We start from the raw sequence: 20,280 nt of genomic DNA on the forward strand, positions 1-20,280 counted from the left end.
TATCCGACTTTTGCTATTTAAAAAAAAAAAAAAAATTTTTTTTACTTCTGTTTTAACCTCCAATGCTCGACTTTTATAAATAACACAACATCTTTAACGTGTAACATTCCCGCACTTGTCAAGCGAGTTTACACAATTCTGATTAAGCCCATCATCGACGGGTAAATCTCCGCATTTCACAGACAAAACGGACTTTTTCTAGTAAAAAAAAGCTGTAAAGGTGCTCCAACGAAAACCCTCCGTGGGACTAAAGAGTTGATTCAACAAAGTAAATACGTTTATTGGCCTTTTTTTTTGTTGTTGTTGTTTTTTTTTTTTTTTTTTTTTTGTCAAGTTCTGTTAAAAAGCACAATTTAACATTTTCAAATTTCAGCAGAGAAACTAAAAATGATTATAAATGATTAAGAACTCGCCCAGATGCCCAAATCCCCCAAAATGTGCAGCATCAGTCCTCGTGTGTAGCTGGAACAAATATTTGGCAATGAAAATGACTTGTCAGCAACATGTCAGCTCATTAAAACAGTTGTTTGTTTGGGCTCCATTTTAATAAATAGTTTATCGAAAGATTACACTTATTATAATGTCAATGATAATTAAGATAAGCATTATTTTTTAGTAGACAGTAGCACCTTTCCAACACCAGTGTTACAAAATACTTTCTATACTAGACAGAGATACGGAAAAATGGAATTGCTGGGATCGCAACGGCCGGATTGTATTTAGTCTTTTCTAGAAAACCATAAAAAGGTTCAAGCGTCTTTAAGATGATTCTGCGGCACGTCGGAGGGAAGTGTGGAAACGGCATGATGATGATTATCGTTATTATTACGCCTGATCTTCACCCGTTCGGTCAGCGGCCCACGAATGCTGGGAGTCCGCGTGTAATGTGAGGAAGTGAGCGTCGAGTCACTCGACCCTCCGCTGCAGCTGAATTCATATTGACTGAGCTGTCATGCATTTGATATGCAGATGTCAAGGATCCACGCCGACGACTACACCCCCCCCACACACACCCCTCTGACTCCCCCCCCCCGCCTCCCCCTCAACCCCCTCCCTCCTGGTTTGGATGAACCCCTCCTCATGTATTAATGGCGTGTTGATAAAGAGCTCTCCCGTTACGCCCACACCCATCTTTAACCTTGCTGCTGATCTGTGTGTGTGTGTGTGTGTGTGTGTGTGTGTGTGTGTGTGTGTGTGTGTGTGTGTGTGTGTGTGTGTGTGTGTGTGTGTGTGTGTGTGTGTGTGTGTGTGTGTGTGTGTGTGTGTGTGTGTGTGTGTGTGTGTGTGTGTGTGTGTGTGTGTGTGTGTGTGTGTGTGTGTGTGTGTGTGTGTGTGCGTGTGTCTGTGTGTCTGCCCTCTTCTATTATTTACCACACGTCTGTCTGGGAAGGGCCTGTGTGTGCGTGTGCGTGCGTGTGTGTGTGTGTGTGTGTGTGTGTGTGTGTGTGTGTGTGCGTGCGTGCGTGCGTGCGTGCGTGCGTGTGTGTGTGTGAAGCCAGCAATCGCCTCTAGGTAAACAACCACTGCCAATGACACGGGTGACCCTCACTCACACACACACACACACACACACACACACACACACACACACACACACACACACACACACACACACACACACACACACACACACACACACACACACACACACCTTCCTAACCTCATCCCTCTTCTGAGCACATCTCATTTCTGATCGATATGTTTTAAGCTGAAGCCCCATCCGGCCAAAACAAACTTTGCTTGGTCGGTCGGTGTGTGTTTGTTTAATTTCATTGTGGGGTGTGTGTGTGTGTGTGTGTGTGTGTGTGTGTGTGTGTGTGTGTGTGTGTGTGTGTGTGTGTGTGTGTGTGTGTGTGTGTGTGTGTGTGTGTGTGGAGGGAGGGAGGGGAAGGGGAGTTGCAGGTGTCATTTTCCACGGTTGGTCTGCGATGCCCTTTAGGTTGTCTTTGGGTGACAGTGAGAGAGATCCATCATCCCTATTTTTGACAACCTCAGCCTGCCCGGACATCTCTCTTGTAGCCAAGTTAGCTGCTCGGGGGTTAAAAAGATTAGGGGTGGGGCGTGGTGTGTGTGTGTGTGTGTGTGTGTGTGTGTGTGTGTGCGCGTGTGTGTGTGTGTGTGTGTGTATTTCTTTTTCTTTTTTTCAAACTTTTTTTTGGTTACACACTCTTGTGCCTTTAAGAGCTGCGTTCAAGCTTGTATTTCTACGGTTCTGTAGCTATCACATTTTATTTTATTCTTTTCTCATTTTTATAGTAATAATGAAACATTCTTTGTTTATTTTGTTTTTAACAGATGCTCAAAACATATGGCGTGGAGTACCCTCTGCGTAGCACTTCTAGCTTCACTGTCCTGTTTGATCTTATGTCCTGAAGAGAATTTTGGTCATCATGGAACTCGCTCAGATTTCAAACACACTTCCTTCTCGCATTACCTTTATTGTCTGAACGCTCTAAAAACAGAAAGATGTGACTATTTATAATTATCTTGTTGGACTTATCACAAGAACAAAGTATTTTTATATCCACAAAGTTAACAGTAAACATTTTTAAGTAAAGTACATTTTCTTTAATCAACTGGAAATCTTGATATAGTATGAAAGGAATTAATTCCCAGAAGTAACACAGAGCTCACTTTGACTTTTTGTATTGCAGTTTTTATTCAGCAAGGCAATTTGCAACATCAAGCCACTTTAAAAAAATTTCAAAACCAATTAGCCTGAGATTATCTCAGATTAATGGTTTGTTTGCCTCTCCATTTGTTGTCTGCATTGCAAAGCACCGAGCTGTGGTATCTAAGGATCCATTCGTTCCCCGCCGCCCCCCACCCGAACCGCACCGCTTTAAACTGGTGTCAGGATCAGCGATCATAAGGAGAGGGGCCTCCAGCTGAGTCGCCACCTTGGGGCCTATGGTTGGAGGAAGAAAAAAAGTTGAGATTTTATGTGAGCCTGCAAGGGTCATGCATGCTCACTCTGTGCAGATATCCACATTGTCTGTGAGCCTTGTTTAATATCAACAGCAGCGACAAGTCAGACGTCCTTACCCTGCGCCCTGGTCCTGAGGGGGGGTCTTTTTGTAGCCTAAATAGAGAAAGAAATTAAACAAAACAGACAGATTTTAGAGTTTTATGAAATCGTCAGAATCTGTTTCCATACCGTCATATTATTTCCCCCCCCCCCCCCCCCCCCCCCCCCCCCCCCCCCCCCCCCCCCCCCCCCCCCCCCCCCCCCCCCCCCCCCCCCCCCCCCCCCCCCCCCCCCCCCCCCCCCCCCCCCCCCCCCCCCCCCCCCCCCCCCCCCCCCCCCCCCCCCCCCCCCCCCCCGGGGGGGGGGGGGGGGGGGGGGGGGGGGGGGGGGGGGGGGGGGGGGGGGGGGGGGGGGGGGGGGGGGGGGGGGGGGGGGGGGGGGGGGGGGGGGGGACTTAAACACAGAACCTTGTAAATCATTAAAAGCAAAACTCAGTGAACAGACTACACCTTTTACTATATAATTAATTCAGTAACTCAAGTTTTAAAACTACTAAAATGCAAGTCAACTGATGTCAAGTTAATTTGAAGATATGTCTCGTTTGCTGCACATAAAACAGATGTTTTAACAGCATTTAAATACGGACAACTACCTGATAAAACAAATGAAAATATAGGCATATTTTGACATATTTTGAAAACAAAGAAACATGCATCCATTGTTAAATGACTGCAATAAACTGCAATCAAACCTAAAAAAAAAAAAGGGAACTTTTTTTCAGTGTGTAGCCAGTGGATTTTAAACTGTATGTTCATTTTTAAGTCACCTCTAAATGCTTTCCAGGCGGCTTTTATACGTCCGAAGAAACACTCTCCGGGTTCAGCCATGAAGACGACCAGCGTCAGCACGAGGAACACCATAGCAAACTTCATCCTGAGAACGACACGTAGCACAACGGCCACCGCAAAAGTCAGCTCTCCTACTTACGTCATTCGACCGCAGGTCAGAGTGCCGACGGCTATCAGACGGTTCAAAAAGTTTGCATTTAAAAGTAAGGAGAAGATGTTTGCTCTTTACCTGCCCGAAGAGTTAAATAACCAGCGAAGAGATCAAAGTGAGGAGCTGAGATGTGCTTCGTTGAGCCTGAAGCCTGAAGTGCTTGTGTTTTTATAACAGTAGGGATGAATTCGTGGATGCATGGTTACATACTATTGAGTAACATTGTATTCGTCATCGTATTTTGCTTTTTTGTTGTTTTAATTTAAATTTCTAATCTCACACTAGCACACCGACAGATAGCCGCTGTGGCAATAGCAGCAAGTTACTCAACTGTATTTACATCTGATAAGAAACATCCTCAATTTCAAAGTGCGAATTATTACAGTACAGTTTAGGGGTTTCTTTTTTGATGCACTTTAACTTGGCATTTTATCGCCATTGATGCGAAATATGTGTTGACTTCAAACCACAAAGCCAAATTTGGGTTGCTTTCTATTTAAAATTTTGTTCTCTTATATTAATTGTTTAAAAATTGTCCAATATAGATTCTAAAAAAGCAGAAAATAAAAAGATACGTTGCTATAAATTAACACGATGTCGAAGACGCCTCAAATCCAAAAAGTTCTGCACAGCCGGGAATGGCGACACATTTTTTTCCAGGTGTTTTCAAATTATGCTGTACATCAAGGCCGTCAGCATGCAATAGCAAGTTAACAAAATAAACAGTGATATGATAACAGCAGTTATTTTAAAAAGTATAATTGATTGGTGGCAGTGAGATGATGTCCGTGCTAGCCAAATTGAATTCGTAGCTACTCCTCAAGTGTTTCCCTGGAAGTTGTAGCAAGTAGAGAAAATAAAGTAGATTTAGATCATTATTGGAAAGCGACCTAATGAAGAGGACTTTTACCTTGATTAAAATTACAGATTCCTCTGGTTTTAAACATTATTGAAACAAAACTCAACAAAATGTTTAACATAAGTTTTGAGATAATTTAACGTGAAAATGTTTTATATATTCGATTTAATCTTTACCTTTTCTGTAGCTAATGGAAAGTTCCAAGTCACTGTTGACACTAATTTTAAATTTTAATTTTTCAACAGTTGTCACCCATTTTGATTGTAATGAATACTGACTGTGAATGATTTCTTTAACCTTAAATTTCCTTTGACCTTAAACATCAACTTCCTGTGTCATGGCGAAACATCAAACTTTGCCGCATCGCCACGGCGATGCCCTTTGACAAAGTCGCATGAACTTCTCAATATATTATCATCAATGTCTGAAGGCTATTCTGACCCCACTTTAGGCTCATGTGATCAAGCAGCGTGACGTAGCATGTGAAAGTATGAAAAGTGTAATTTCTAGTTGCCACCAGGGGGCACTATGACTATGAGTGAATATTACCATACAGGTATTTTCACGGCGGGACTGTTATCATACCTGTAATGTTTGGAGAAGGTCAGACCATAAGATTTAAAGCAACTTGTAGTTTCATGGCGAGACGCTCCAAATGGCCACCACGCCACGGGCACACCCATTGACGAAAACAAAATCTTTTGATCATTTTTAATCCCAAACATGTTCAGAGTGAACTGACTCAATTTCAAGTTGGTCTGACAAAATCCCTAAGAGGAATTCATTAAAGTACAACATGTGCGAATCGCCAAAAATGGCAACTAAATTCGAAATGGTGGACTTCTTGTTGACTTGACATAATGGTGCAATGTAACTTTTTTGTACATTTAGGTGTGATACACGTGTCCACCGAATTTCGTGCATCTAGGTAAATGTAGCCACCGGGGCATCTCTTTAGGAGACGCTCGCAAGCCATTTGGCCACGCCCACTCGCAACTCCACTAGAATACGAAATTTTTCGCCGGGAGAGATGTGTGCACCAACTTTCATGAGTTTTTGCATATGATAAAGCCGCCAAAAATGCAGTTCTTTGCGGATAAAAATAAGGAATGAAAAGAATAATAATTTTATGAATAACAATAGGGCTTTCGCACCTTCAGTGCTCGGGCCCTAATTAAAGTGTACAGTGTTTCCAGGAAAGGACTATTTTTTTTCTTTTCTTCTGCAAAATGTTGTGCAATCGGTGTGACTAAGGTATTTTATAAAACCTGTAAGAAAAACAATCAACATCCGCATTTTTAAAAAGAAGCATGTCGGTCTTCTAATACTAATAATATGTGCTGAAATTCAATCTACAACCAAAAATAAGTGATTTCAGTGAATGAGATGATTAAACTCAATATTTCTAAATGCAGCTGAACGCGACTGAAACTGTTACTGTACGTCAGAAAGAAAAAAAAAATCGCTTTTAGCTTTTGTAATTCCAAAAAAGATCAAAAAAATGATTTGACATAAAACAGGAACATACAGTGGAAACGTTTGTACATTCTTAATGCCTCACTTTAGTTTTCACATGATAACATTTATTCATTTAGTCATTATTGACAGAAATGCTCCAATGCTGCTCTAATGCACAACCGCTAACACACGAATTACAACATATGACCATCATGTTAAACAATAGCAACATCTGTGTAGCCAGCTTGACTGCTAAGAAGCTGTGAGTGCACTCCATGTGTGCTTTCGATATAAAGGAAGTGGGCAGCTGGTCATCATATCAGATGTCAAGTCACAGTGATTGTGGAAGAAGATTTATCAGCAACACACACATTGATGTTGACGATCATTTTAGCACGCAACACCTGAGAGCGAGAAGGAGACATCCAGCTTACTGTTCATTTACTTTTGTGCCAGAAAAAGGTACATAGAGAATTTATTTTGGTGGCTCTTAAGTGTGCTTGGTGTCGCCAGTGAAAAGCTCACAAATATGTGTCAATTTTATCAAATAAAAACTGCAGCAAGACACTTTATAAGAAGCTTGTTTTCACCCAAACAAAGTGAAGGTTTTCATGCTCATGCTTTGTAAAAGTCGATGTCACCAGCAGCTCATAAATGTGAACCATCGCCCGGTTCGGTCGGAGGTTTTCTCAGAGGGAGTTTTTTCCTCCTAACTTATGTAGGAATTGTTGAATTGTTGAGCTCCTCTGTGTAATGTTGCAAAGCTAATGTTGGAAGTACTTTACTTTGTTAAAAGTGCCTTGAAATAACCTGTGTTGTGATTTGGCACTATACAATTTAGTTGAATTGAATTGAATTGAATTGAATCAGCTTGTTCAAAGGGAAAACGGTTTCACAGTTTTAAAAGTAATAGAAGTTTGCAATTATTCTTCCTGTACAATCTTTAAAAATACATTTTGCCAAACTGTAATTGTCTCAAAAGTAATTTTCTGCTTCCTCTCCAAGGCATTAAACATTATGTCATGCACTACCTAACAAGCATTGTTAACAACTATTTGAATTATTGATATATATATATGACAATTATTGATCAACTGCTTATTAAATATTATCCAAATTCTGAAAGCTATCTGTTATAGTGTGCCACAGGCCAAGGTGGTTATTTTGGTATCTTGTCTTTTGGGTTTTTCTTTTCCAACCAATAGTCCAAAACCCAAAGATATTAAATAAGAAATAATTGAAAGCATCAAATCCACTTTTGCCAAATGGAAAGATATAAAAAATTATTACTTGATTATCAAAATAGTTGCAAGTACATTTTCTATCATGTTTCACCAGCTGTGAAAAGAAGATTAATGCCAGTAATGTATGTCATTAAATAAATCCACTAAATTTTCCGTTATTGTAAATTACCATGACCTTTGACTAAAATAACTTTACAAAAGATTTCAATCAAACTTGGATTATAATAGTTTTTTGTTTTTTGTTGTTGACTATGTTTTAAGAAATTCTAACTTGTGTGTCCTGCACGTTCCAGATATTGATCATCGTAGACTCATGGACTTTTTTCAAAATAAGTGTAGTAGTCATGCTTCCTCGTGTCTCCGGTACTGAGAATTTATAGGAAGAGGTTGTCATGAACAAGAACACTCGTGTGGTCGGTGTGAACGAGGAAGGTCTCAGCAAAGCTTTTCACACACTTGCAACATTGCATGTTCCTCTTCACTCTGTGTGGGTTTTTGCTTCATTTAGCTGTGAACCACACTGTGCATATGTTGTTTTCTATTTAAGTAACTGCTATTTCTGCAGAGTCCCTTTCGGCCTCATCATTCTTGTCTCATTTATGTTGTTACACTCTATCTGGGACCTTTGTTATTTTTGACTTGACACCGCTGGTGCTGCGGCTGCACTCGTTGTCTTATGGTGCCTGTTTTGCTTTCAGAAAAACTTCAGAACTTTACTTTGTCACTTTAGTATTTTCCTTATTTTCTGCACACCATTAGTTGATTTCAGCTCCCCTTTTTCCTTTTAGGGACAAAAAGATCATTGTTTTTGGTTGAAATGATGACTTGAACTGTGTTGTGCGTTAAAGTTGCTTCCTTGCTCCCGTAAAGTTATGCAACCCCGTCGTCATAGCGACCGTAAACGTGGTCGGGGCGTAGAAGTGAACGGCACACGAGTCCGCTGTTGTGTCGAGACATCCATCCGACCTACGTCCTCCTTAACAAGGGAAAAAAAAAGTCTGTTTAAACGATGGAGACGTTACTGACGTCGTCTTCGGGACATCATTCCGTTGTTATTTGTACGACCACTTAACTTCAAAAGGTAACTGTGGCTCAGAAGCGCAAAAGACCTACGTTGTTGTTTTTTTGAACGGTCTCTTCTGAACATTTCCAGTTGTGATAAATAAATTCCCCGTGTAGTTAAAAAAAAAAAAAAAAAGTGCGTGTTTCAGTTGTGTTACGAGTGTTGATTGGTGGCGTCGCTCTGGCCTCTGACCTCGAGTTGGTCCACGGACGGCCACAGAACTATGTGGCTTCCAAATGCTCCGAAAGTGCAGATGACAAATTTTCCCAGTGGGATTCATGAAGTACGAATTAGCTTAAACTATCAAACAGCAGGTAGCAAAAAAATACTTGATTTACCCTTTTAGCAGATGAAGTGAATACCACGAGGTGTTACTTTGATCCGATATCTATGTGACCGTCACCCAGGTTTCTACACTGGACAAAGACGAGTTTTACTTTAATGGATGATCCCATTCAACACGTTTGGATACAAATATGTATTGAGATTTGACTGAACAGGGATTTTTGTTTAAAAATGATTATAAACAAACAAATACGGCTAAATATGTGGATGTACTTTTCGCGACAAATTTTGACATGCTGTTTGCTATTCACCTTTCTACCATTTTGACACGTCCAAAAGACACCGAATCCCATTTCAGTTCTCTTATACTACTATCCACAAAAGGAAAAAACAAGACCGCTTGTTTGTTTTTGATTTGGGAAAGATCTGGTTGTTATGTTTAAAGGCCGTAGTACACGATTCACATGATTTCCCAGCTAATTTATTCAGATTTATCCTTTTAGATAAGACAAGGGACACATGTTTTGGTGCGTTGCAGTGAAGATTTATTAAAAGCAACCAACATGTCTTCCAATATCAAATACAATTTCTGAAACCAATTAAGTCACTTCAAAAGTATTTTCAAGCCATTGTACCCTCAGTGGGTCGACGTTTTTTTTTTTTTTTTTTTGTCTTATTTTGCAGAGCAGGAAGCATTCATTTGCATGTGAAACATCGTTGAAGAGCCTTCAGGTGGAAGTTTAGTTAAAAGCAGCCCGCTCTCGGTTGAACAAGCGTCTCTCCAACTCCTGCTGCTCCTGCTGCTCCTGCTCCTGCTGCAATGCTTGCTCCAATGCTTGCTCTTGCTCCAATGCTTGCTTCTTCTGCTCCTGTCCATTGACGATCCTGGTGGACAAAGAGAGGATTGACAAACTTGAGCTCCAGAACATGAAAACACGCAACAATAGTAGTACTTGCTGTCTTGGTAGAATCACAAGACCTTACCTGTGGACCGTCCTGCCGATGGACTTGCCGACTGAATGGAAAAACAAATGTAAAATTAAAAAATTAAACAGGCGAAAAAATAATTAGTCTGAATTACTCATTATATATATATATATAGGAGACAAAACACTTCTAACTTTATTCATTGCAACACATCGCAATACGTGATTTATTATTATTTATTTATTACTTTAATGCATTATAAGGCCTTGAAACCAAACATAACTTATTGTTGAAATTGCACTTCTATTATTATTCCTTTCGTTATATTAGAATGTCTTTCTAATGCCACTGCTGTTGTAAGTGACAAAAACAAAAATACCTTTCCATTTACCTTTCTATGAGACAAATGTAATTATGTTTTAAAACAGATCTGATCAAAGAATCTGACCAAACATTCGCTGCAAACCTTTGATACTTTCTTCTTATGAACACATTATACAAGTGTTTTTGTGAGGTTACATTGACCGATATTTCACAAAAAAAAAAAAAATCACAGCAAACATGCTATGGCAAAAATGCTGCACTTAAACTTCATAATTTCCATTAAAGCCTTACAGTTTTTTGCCAATCATTGTTAACAAACCACAAATGTAAATTCTCAACTACAAAATGCATTTTGCAAAAAAAAAAAAACATATTCTGTAATTTGTTACCGTCAACAATTCCCCTGAAAATGTGGTGAAAAAAAGCATCTCCGGGTTCGGCCATGAGGACGACCATCGAAAACACGAGGAAGAGCGTGACGAACTTCATTCTATAGAAAGCAAACACATCACAGCGGCCTCATTTAAACTGATACATTTCTTTATATAAAAAGTGAATAGTCGTTCTTTGGTGTTACAGTATTTAGGCTTGGTCTCAGTGGTTGTCTGACAGTAATGAAATATTGAGTTTTTACCTTTTCGAATGAGAGTGAAGTCAACAGGCGGTTGTTAAAGAATAAAGAATAAGAAGTCTGTGTGTTGACAGAGCAACACCTCTTTATGTAACAGTGGGCGAATACGTTTACTTGTTGCTCATGCAATAGAGGAGGGCTTAACAGAAAATATCTTTGTATTTTGTATGACAAATGAGACCAAGGAAACTGAAGTCAAACATATAGTGTTTCTTCATTTCTTTGGTTCTTTGTCTTTAAGTTTAATAAAGTACGTGTTTAAGTTTAGTATAAAGTATGTGGAGTCAGCTCATATTCCCAAAAGTTTGTTTTTAATACTACACAAATACAGTTTTGTAAACACTATAAGTATCCACATCGTACTATAATTAAATGAATAATTAGTCAGTTCTCACCTTTCTGCTGATCCAGTCCAAAGGCTGCTGTCACAAAGAGCTAATTGAACAGTGTGGTTTTAACCTGCACTTTGGTAGATCCATCTCTTTTATACCAATCGAGCAATTTGATTACTCATTGTTTGCTTCGTTTTTTGCAATAGAGAGCAAAACAGAGAGTCATTGCATTGTTATCTTTTGCAAAAAAAAATGATGATTTTATCTTTTCAAGAAACCACAATACATTCTGCACACAGCTCACTCACTCTAAAGTTGTTCTTTTAGAGGATTCCCTGCACAAAAAAAGACCCGACACAAATTTGTCTAACTTTTAAATAGTTCATTTCTGTAATGCATTCAAAGATGAATGATTTTAATTCATGTTAAAGTGTATGACGGGTGTTCCTAAGTTTAAAAATGTATTTCAGTTTGATGGTAAGGGGGCTACGTTTAGACTTTTCTCTTTACTGTGTAATGTAAATGTAGACAGTATATTTATATCATGCTCACTTTGTCGTAAACAACTATCCACCGTATCAGCCTTTGCTGAAACAATTAGTAGAGTCTGTGTTACTTTGATCTCATATCGATGTGACCGTCATCCAGGTTTCTACACTGGACAAAGACGAGTTTTACTTTAATGGATGATCCCATTCAACACGTTTGGATACAAATATGTATTGAGATTTGACTGAACAGGGATTTTTGTTTAAAAATTATTATAAACAAACAAATACGGCTGAATATGTGGATGTACTTTTCACGACAAATTTTGACATGCTGTTTGCTATTCACCTTTCTACCATTTTGACACGTCCAAAAGACACCGAATCCCATTTCAGTTCTCTTATACTACTATCCACAAAAGGAAAAAACAAGACCGCTTGTTTGTTTTTGATTTGGGAAAGATCTGGTTGTTATATTTAAGGGCCGTAGTACACGATTCACATGATTTCCCAGCTAATTTATTCAGATTTATCCTTTTAGATAAGACAAGGGACACATGTTTTGGTGCATTGCAGTGAAGATTTCTTAAAAGTAACCAACATGTCTTCCAATATCAAATACAATTTCTGAAACCAATTAAGTCACTTCAAAAGTATTTTCAAGCCATTGTACCCTCAGTGGGTCGACGTTTTTTTGTCTCATTCTGCAGAGCAGGAAGCATTCATTTGCATGTGAAACATCGTTGAAGAGCCTTCAGGTGGATGTTTAGTTAAAAGCAGCCCGCTCTCGGTTAAACAAGTGTCTCTCCGACTCCTGCTGCTCCTTTTGCTCCTGCTGCTCCTGCTGCTCCTCCTGCTCCTGCTCCTGCTCCTCCTGCTGCTCCTGCTGCAATGCCTGCTCCTGCTGCTCCTGTCTGTCTCCTGATCAACCTGGTGGACAAAGAGAGGATTGACAAACTTGAGCTCCAGAACATAAAAACACCCAACAATAGTAATACTTGCTGTCTTGGTAGAAGCACAAGACCTTACCCATGGATCGTCTTGCAGGCTGCATGGGAGAAAAAAAAAATGTAAAAGGAAAAAATTAAACAGGCGAAAAAATAACTAGTCTGAATTGCTCATAATATATATATATAGGAGGCAAAACACTTCTAACTTTATTCATTGCAACACATCGCAATAAGTGATTTATTATTATTTATTTATTATTTTAATGCATTATAAGGCCTTGAAACCAAACACAAGTTATTGTTAAAATTGCACTTCTATTATTATTCCTTTCATTATTTTATTAGAATGTATTTCTAATGCCACTGCTGTTGTAAGTGACACACAAAAAAAAACACCTTTTCATTTACCTTTCTATGAGACAAAAAAAATATGATTTAAAACAGATCTGATCAAAGAATCTGACCAAACATTCGCTGCAAACCTTTGATACTTTCTTCATATGAACACATTATACAAGTGTTTTTGTGAGGTTATATTGACCAATTTAAAAAAAAAAAAAAAAAAACAAACATGTTATGGTAAAAATGCTGCACTTAAAATTCATAATTTCCATTTATGCCTTAACAATGTTTTGCCAATCATTGTTAACAAGCCACAAATGTAAATGATCAACTGCAAAATGCATTTTGAGAAATAAAAATAACAAAGTATTCTGTAATTTGTTACCATCAACAATTCCCCTGATAATGTGGTGAAAAAAAGCATCTCCGGGTTCGGCCATGAGGACGACCATTGAAAACACGAGGAAGAGCGTGACGAACTTCATTCTATAGAAAGCAAACACATCACAGCGGCCTCATTTAAACTGATACATTTCTTTATATAAAAAGTGAATAGTCGTTCTTTGGTGTTACAGTATTTAGGCTTGGTCTCAGTGGTTGTCTGATAGTAATGAAATATTGAGTTTTTACCTTTTCGAATGAGAGTGAAGTCAACAGGCGGTTGTTAAAGAATAAAGAATAAGAAGTCTGTGTGTTGACAGAGCAACACCTCTTTATGTAACAGTGGGCGAATACGTTTACTTGTTGCTCATGCAATAGAGGAGGGCTTAACAGAAAATATCTTTGTATTTTGTATGACAAATGAGACCAAGGAAACTGAAGTCAAACATATAGTGTTTCTTCATTTCTTTGGTTCTTTGTCTTTAAGTTTAATAAAGTACGTGTTTAAGTTTAGTATAAAGTATGTGGAATCAGCTCATATTTATATTCCCAAAAGTTTGTTTTTAATACTACACAAATACAGTTTTGTAAACACTGTAAGTATCCACATCGTACTATAATTAAATGAATAATTAGTCAGTTCTCACCTTTCTGCTGATCCAGTCCAAAGGCTGCTGTCACAAAGAGCTAATTGAACAGTGTGGTTTTAACCTGCACTTTGGTAGATCCATCTCTTTTATACCAATCGAGCAATTTGATTACTCATTGTTTGCTTAGTCTTTTGCAATAGAGAGCAAAAGAGTGAGTCATTGCATTGTTATCTTTTGTAAAAAAAATATGATTTTATCTTTCCAAGAAACCAGAATACATTCTGCACACAGCTCACTCACTCTAAAGTTGTTCTTTTAGAGGATTTTCCACCCAAAAAAAAAAACCTGGCACAAATTTGTCTAACTTTTAAACAGTTCATTTCTGTAATGCATTTAAAGATAAATTATTTTAATTCATATTAAAGTGTATGACGGGTGTTTCTAAGTTAAAAAAAAATAAAATTGTATCAGTAACCCTAACCCTTGTATCAGTATGGATACAAATTGAACACATTAAGCATCAGTGCTGACTAAGACATTTCCTGTCATCTTTAGAGCCAGTCAAATAAGTGAGACTCTGTGACTTCTAAAAGAAGAAACAACACAGTCTCACTCATAAACAGTAAAACACTCCCTTTCTTAGAGCACAATGCACGTACCTTTAGGGATTTTGCTGATATAACCTTACATATCTTCTTTTACCAGCTGAGATTAGCCAAATTTAGCGTGATATTGCTATAACAAATAGTTTGCTGTGCTCCTGTTATATTATGTTCAAGCATTGACTTTATTTTAAAAATAAAAACATTTTCATCACAATCATGGTTTTAAAAAGACAAGAGAAAGAGGTTTTAATGGGTTTTAAAACACATTTATTGAGCGAGTACCATTTTACCACGATGAAGGAACCAAAATGTATTTATTTGCAAAGTCGCTGGTATGGCGTGTTAAGTTGATTGATGCTTTTCTTTCTTATATTGGAGAGCAATTTTTTTCTTCTCATTCAAACATATCTTCATAGAGGCTCCTTGATTCTAGTGCCCTGGATTGTAATCAACTGAACGTTTGTCCAGCTGTTGTTGCTGGTCCTCCATTTTGGCCTTACCGGTGATGAGCCTGGTGGATTTTTAGCAGAACAAAAGACAAAACAAGATCAGTTATTAAAACTAACAATTACACTTATAATACTCACATTACTGCAAAAAGTATTTTTTTGTGATTTTGTGATGTTTACAGTTGTAAAAAAAATAGTCCTTACTGATGGATTGCCTTTCCAGCTAAATGCACAAAAGAAGAAAGCAATTACCATCACCATCTTTAATCAACACTTAGCAATACTATTTGTCATACATTTACTGTCAGCACTAAAGTGTGCTTTTTTTTTAAAAAAAAAAAAAAAAAGCTACGTTGTGTCAGAATGCCCCCCCCCCCAAAAAAAAAAAAAAAACAACAACATAAAAAACAACTTTGATTTCATAACTGTACCGTGGAAAAGCAGCCCCAAAAAGCACTCTCCGGGTTCAGCCATGGCGACGACCATGGACAACACGAGGAAGACTACAATGCACTTCATCCTGAAAAGAAACAAAAAACACAATAATAAAATGCATCATTTTAATGTAAAGCTATATTAATTGTACATTGACCTCACCTTGGCTTGTTCACAAGTAAATGAGGTTAAAATATTTAGTCCTTACCTTTCCGCAAAAAGGCTTGTCTTAAGTGGAGCTTTGGCAAATTCACAGGTTCTGTAAATATCTGTGTACTGATACACCTCTTTATATATGCAAGACTGAGGTTTTTGAGGCTGTGAACATAAAGGTGTATTGCTTTTGGGTGGGGCTACGGATCTCATCTCAATTGGGTTTTTCAGACAGCACTCAATTCTCTCTCCACTTCTTTGTCATCAAAGTTTCAGTTTAGCTCAAATGAATTAATGATCAGACAATAGTTGATTAAGCCAGGTGTCATTTGACAGCTTCTTAATTTTGAAGATGTACTCATTTTTTTCAATTCATGTCACTGCACATCAAATATTTGTTTTCTTTTTTTCATTTCTTTTTTTTTTTTCTCCACTGCTTTGACTATAAATGAGAAGATGTCATTTTGGCCAGTTTTCAGAAATTTTGGTTTCCATTTTTCACTTTTTACTGTCATTTTATCGTCATTTATTTCTAAGAACAATAATCTATTTCCCATTTTGTTAAAGCTACTGTAAATCTATGACCTTAACACTGAACTCTGAATTTTAAATGTAGATGTATATAAAATGTGTTTCATTTTTGGAGGGCTGCTATTTTAGACAGTTCAAGTGCTCATGTTTACGCTTGTGTAAAATGAAATATGGTTTTAGGATCTTGACACCAAAGTTAAACAGGAAGCTTAATGTCAGCCGTGAGAAAAGGTCATGCGAGCATTTTTCTAAAAAAAAAAAAATTGGTGCAAATTCTTGTAACTGAGAGTCCCTCTACTAATGATCATAATACACAGAAATACAATGTGGAACTTAAATCTGGTGTTCTCAAGACATCATAAATTAATACTAAAAAAAACAACACACCACTGCCACTGCTACTTCTACAACTGCATCCCAGTTTTAAAGACCAGCATAACATAAAGCTGGTGCCAGCTGTTGTAAGAAAAGTTTAATATTACATATTATTATTTTTCTCTGTCTGCTTTCCCCACTTCTCTCCATTTCTCATGTTATTTACATCCAATTATTTTTTGTGATGGACCAACAGTCATGATGGAGAGGAGGCATTTACAATGAAAACAACAGGGCCCTAAAGTGATCCTTCAGTTACATAATCACAAAATTATGTATAACTAGGTGTTTTTCCAAATGCCAGACCTGAATCACAGTTATTGCACAGACACTACTCTCTATGTTCGTAGTTCGGGATTTGATAATACGGAAGAAATAGATAACCCTCACCCGATTTGAGTTTAAAACAAAAAAAGTACCGTTCATTTTTCAGAGTGATGATGACTCTGCCATCATGATTAGACTTCAGCTGCGACATTTACTGTGCATTGTTGTATTCAGGAGCTTTGGAGTAGTCCTCGGATTTAGTACGTATTTATCTTTAAAATGACACAGACAAGCCATAGTTCAAATGTCTTGGTTGTGTTCATTTTTGTTGCAACTACTTAAGTCTCAACAGTGATTGAAAATGTGCAATTTCTTTTTTTTTCATTTAAGAATCAGAAAACTGCTGAATGAATAATCTACTTAATTTAGAATGTATAAACCAAATGATAAATAATTTCATCAGCCGAGTATAAAGTCCAAGTAGTGTATCTTAGAAATATGGAAAAAGAATAGCATAAATACAAACAAAAGACATATTTATTTTAGTGTGATGTGGGTCGCACACCAGACAGAACATGACTTCTATCGTGAACGAAATTAAAGTGTTTGTTTGTTGTTGTTGTGGGTCTGGGTGGTGCAGGGTGTGCACATCTGTGTGTTTATGTGGTGCATTTGGTCCGAATGGGGCAATGACAATGCAGAGGTCTTGCTGTGTCAGTGTTAACAGCTTGATTACTATCTTATCACTTCCCCATGTGCTGTTCCCCCTTCTCTTAACACGAAGAGGAACCAACGATGAGCAAGTTTTAAAGACAGACAACAAAAATAAGGAAATGTTGGTTATTAAGTTCTTTGTGGATTTGATCTTTTAAAGGTTTTTCATTTTAGAAAAAAAAATCTTTAAAGACATTGGAAAACTTGGCAAAAGAGAATTCACCAATATTTTAAGAAATAACATTTTAACAGGTTACTTATCAGTTAATCCAAAAAAAAAAAAAAAGATGTTTGATGTCATCCAATCTCCTGTTGGATGTTTTACACTTTGAGCTTGTCTCTTTTTCAGCCATTTTTGCCCATAAACCATCTGTTCATTTTCATCAGACTGTTAAAGTGTTTAAAACAGCAGATGTTAAAAATGTGTATAACAACATATATGTTTGATCACGAGTTAAAAGTTTGCGCTAAGAAACATGCGTGCAAGTTTCACGCTTACAAAACGTGAAACTGTCACACCCAGACAGGCCGGAGCGTGGCGACGTCACGTTTTGCTGGAATGTGTATTTCACGCTTTGCCGTGACACTGAGTTGGAAAAGAACGGCCTACACGGCTGAATAGTGGGGAAAATAAATGATGGGCAGCACGAGAACAAGCGTGGACAGTGCAGCGACGCCAGGTATTAGTAGCATCACGAACATATGCGTGTCAAGCCCCAAGTGCATGTCCTCTGTACGTTTGAGGATTAAAGATGATAACTTAGCAAAAATACATCCAGTAGAGGGATTTTTATTATCTTCTCCTGTGTTGCACTTTTATCATGTCATTTCCATCTTCATATGATTTTGGTTTTAAACCATCATAATGGAAACCTGACAGTTTCACCAATTACTATACTCTAATTGAAGAGCCAGAGACAGGAGAGCGATGTGTGTAAGATGAAACCTCTCTGCTGACCACATTTGCAGTGTCTGAACTATAAATGGCCCAAACCGAATACAGCATATTGATTTAGTTAATGGAAACATTTCCAAGTAAAAAAGTGTCTACGTGACCACATCAGGATCAAATTGTGGGTGTGTAGAAGTGTAGCCATCCAACTTGAACCCCTGTGGATTTATTTTTTTTACCAGTTGCAGCTCTCTAAGCTGGTTCCGCTCTTATGACTGCAGAGATAGTGAGGAGTCTGAGGTTTTAACGTGGTGCTGAATACAAAGAATCCCGGGTCTCTGGAAGATCCTGACAAACCAACAGACAGTAAGGAGTCACGAGCTGAGGATTTGTATTTGATCCTGGTGTGAGCCCCCTCTCTGCTGGCTCAGTCGTCCTGCTGTAGCACAAAAATCTCACAAGACGCTAATTTACAGCATCAGCTAAAACAGACCCAGTCAACCATCTTCATGTCCTCCTCTATTTTCTTTTTCTCTGTCCTACTTTAACACTTCAGTCCACCTCTTTTCTAGAACACCAAGAATTGTCTACTATGGATAAATGTAGTTTGACTTTGAGATGTAGTTGTTTTTTTTTTAAATTTTAAGCATAGACCTTGTTTCCCTTACTGCTACACAATCTTTTTGGTGCTGAGGATACTTGAACAAGTCACTCTTAAATGCTCTCTACTATTATGAAAAATAAAAGCCATGAGTGGTGTTTTTAATAGAGCAAATTTAAAAAAAAAAAAACTTTGCAAAGTAATTTGCAGATACACGACAATTTACATGCGTAAAAATACATAAATACACATATTCTTAAAAAGTTGGCTATTTGTTGGTGTAAGCACATGCCATGTAGCCTTCGGAGTGACAAAACCGATCAAAGTGTTCACTTTATCTACCTGTTCTCAGAAGTCACAACTTCACTAAATGCATTACTCAGCATCGACACGTCGAAACCGCAGCTTTACTGGTAAACAGCTATTGTGCAATCGTTTGCCCAAACAAGGCTAAACAGAAAAGAAGCAATATCAACCAGTATTTTTTAAAGCACCTTCAAAACATCAACCTTTCATTTAATCTGACAGCCTTTAAGACTTATTCAAATCCATTACTTCAGGTAAAGGACTAATACCACACTGTAAAAATACTCCGTTAAGAGTAAAAGTCCTGCATTGAAAATGTTGCTTCGAAGTTTGTATAATCAGGAAAATATACATTGTGTATTAAAAGTAAATTTACTCAATGCAGAAAAGCGGACTCTGAAACTACAGTTGCATGTGATGAAATTAATATTATTTATGAATTCATATAAAATCAGGATATTGTAGGTGTATTTCGTCAAAGTAATTTCTAACCACGCAACTTGTGATTATTTTTTTTATTATGCATTAATAGGGTTTATTTTTCATGTGAAAATATTGAAAACCCGCCATGACAACTACCTGAAGGGACACCTTCGAAATACTTGTTTTGTCCAACCAAAAATTATAATAGTTCCAACTGTTAATAAACACAGAAATATTTAAATGAATACAAAGAAAAGTAGCAAATCATAATATTTGAGAGGTTTCTATTATGAAATATGCGCCATGTTTGCAGGAAAATGGACTTAAACAGTGGTCAAAATGCCCAATTAATTTCCTATGAATCTACTAGTTGTTTACTTGAATTAACTATTGGGTTGTGTAATTTATAACAAAGCTTCATATTTCATAAGCTCTTCATATCTTTTGTATGCAAAAATCTGAAATTGTACAAGTAGCTTATGTGACATATGTAGCAAAGTAAAAAAAAAAAAAAATACAATACTAGTCTCAAGAAAAGTAGAAAATTTCACTAAAACAGAATACTCAAGTTAAATTCAAATAGCTAAAACTGTGTATTTATGTCCGCCACTAACCTCAGACATATTATTTTGCTTGTTTTTTTTTTCTCAGCAGTGCCACACTACTCTTTCACAAGAGTGTGTTTTGT

At 37.6% G+C, this 20,280-nt stretch overlaps 4 protein-coding genes across 5 annotated transcripts in view; 1 reads left to right on the forward strand and 3 right to left on the reverse strand.

The window, feature by feature from the left end:
• The window catches only part of LOC138635816 (exostosin-1-like), a 180,051-nt gene that overhangs the window by 84,831 nt on the left and 74,940 nt on the right, over positions 1-20,280 (forward strand). The window lies entirely within an intron of this gene.
• LOC138635819 (moronecidin-like) lies at positions 9,342-11,259 on the reverse strand. Of its 2 annotated transcripts, none has more exons than XM_069723488.1 (4): positions 11,154-11,259; positions 10,517-10,617; positions 9,861-9,891; positions 9,342-9,761 (listed from the first exon to the last, which is right to left on the reverse strand). In XM_069723488.1, exons 2-4 carry the CDS (start codon positions 10,614-10,616, stop codon positions 9,617-9,619), a joined length of 276 nt encoding a protein of 91 aa, XP_069579589.1. In that variant the 5' UTR covers position 10,617; positions 11,154-11,259; the 3' UTR covers positions 9,342-9,616. The 2 variants fall into 2 exon arrangements, with proteins under 2 accessions (XP_069579589.1, XP_069579590.1); XM_069723489.1 differs by lacking the exon at positions 11,154-11,259 and adding an exon at positions 10,762-10,863.
• Positions 12,082-13,984, reverse strand: LOC138635825 (moronecidin-like). Its single transcript, XM_069723496.1, has 4 exons — positions 13,899-13,984; positions 13,256-13,356; positions 12,608-12,626; positions 12,082-12,492 (listed from the first exon to the last, which is right to left on the reverse strand). Exons 2-4 carry the CDS (start codon positions 13,353-13,355, stop codon positions 12,345-12,347), a joined length of 267 nt encoding a protein of 88 aa, XP_069579597.1. The 5' UTR covers position 13,356; positions 13,899-13,984; the 3' UTR covers positions 12,082-12,344.
• On the reverse strand, positions 14,702-15,643 carry LOC138635820 (pteroicidin-alpha-like). The gene is made up of 4 exons (XM_069723490.1): positions 15,539-15,643; positions 15,327-15,415; positions 15,100-15,118; positions 14,702-14,957 (listed from the first exon to the last, which is right to left on the reverse strand). Exons 2-4 carry the CDS (start codon positions 15,412-15,414, stop codon positions 14,876-14,878), a joined length of 189 nt encoding a protein of 62 aa, XP_069579591.1. The 5' UTR covers position 15,415; positions 15,539-15,643; the 3' UTR covers positions 14,702-14,875.

This window comes from Brachyistius frenatus, unplaced genomic scaffold, assembly GCF_029030835.1.
Source record: "Brachyistius frenatus isolate BFR_SWC_R1_liver_20210118 unplaced genomic scaffold, ASM2903083v1 Contig_331, whole genome shotgun sequence".
In the NCBI taxonomy this organism is placed as follows: Eukaryota; Metazoa; Chordata; class Actinopteri; family Embiotocidae; genus Brachyistius; species Brachyistius frenatus.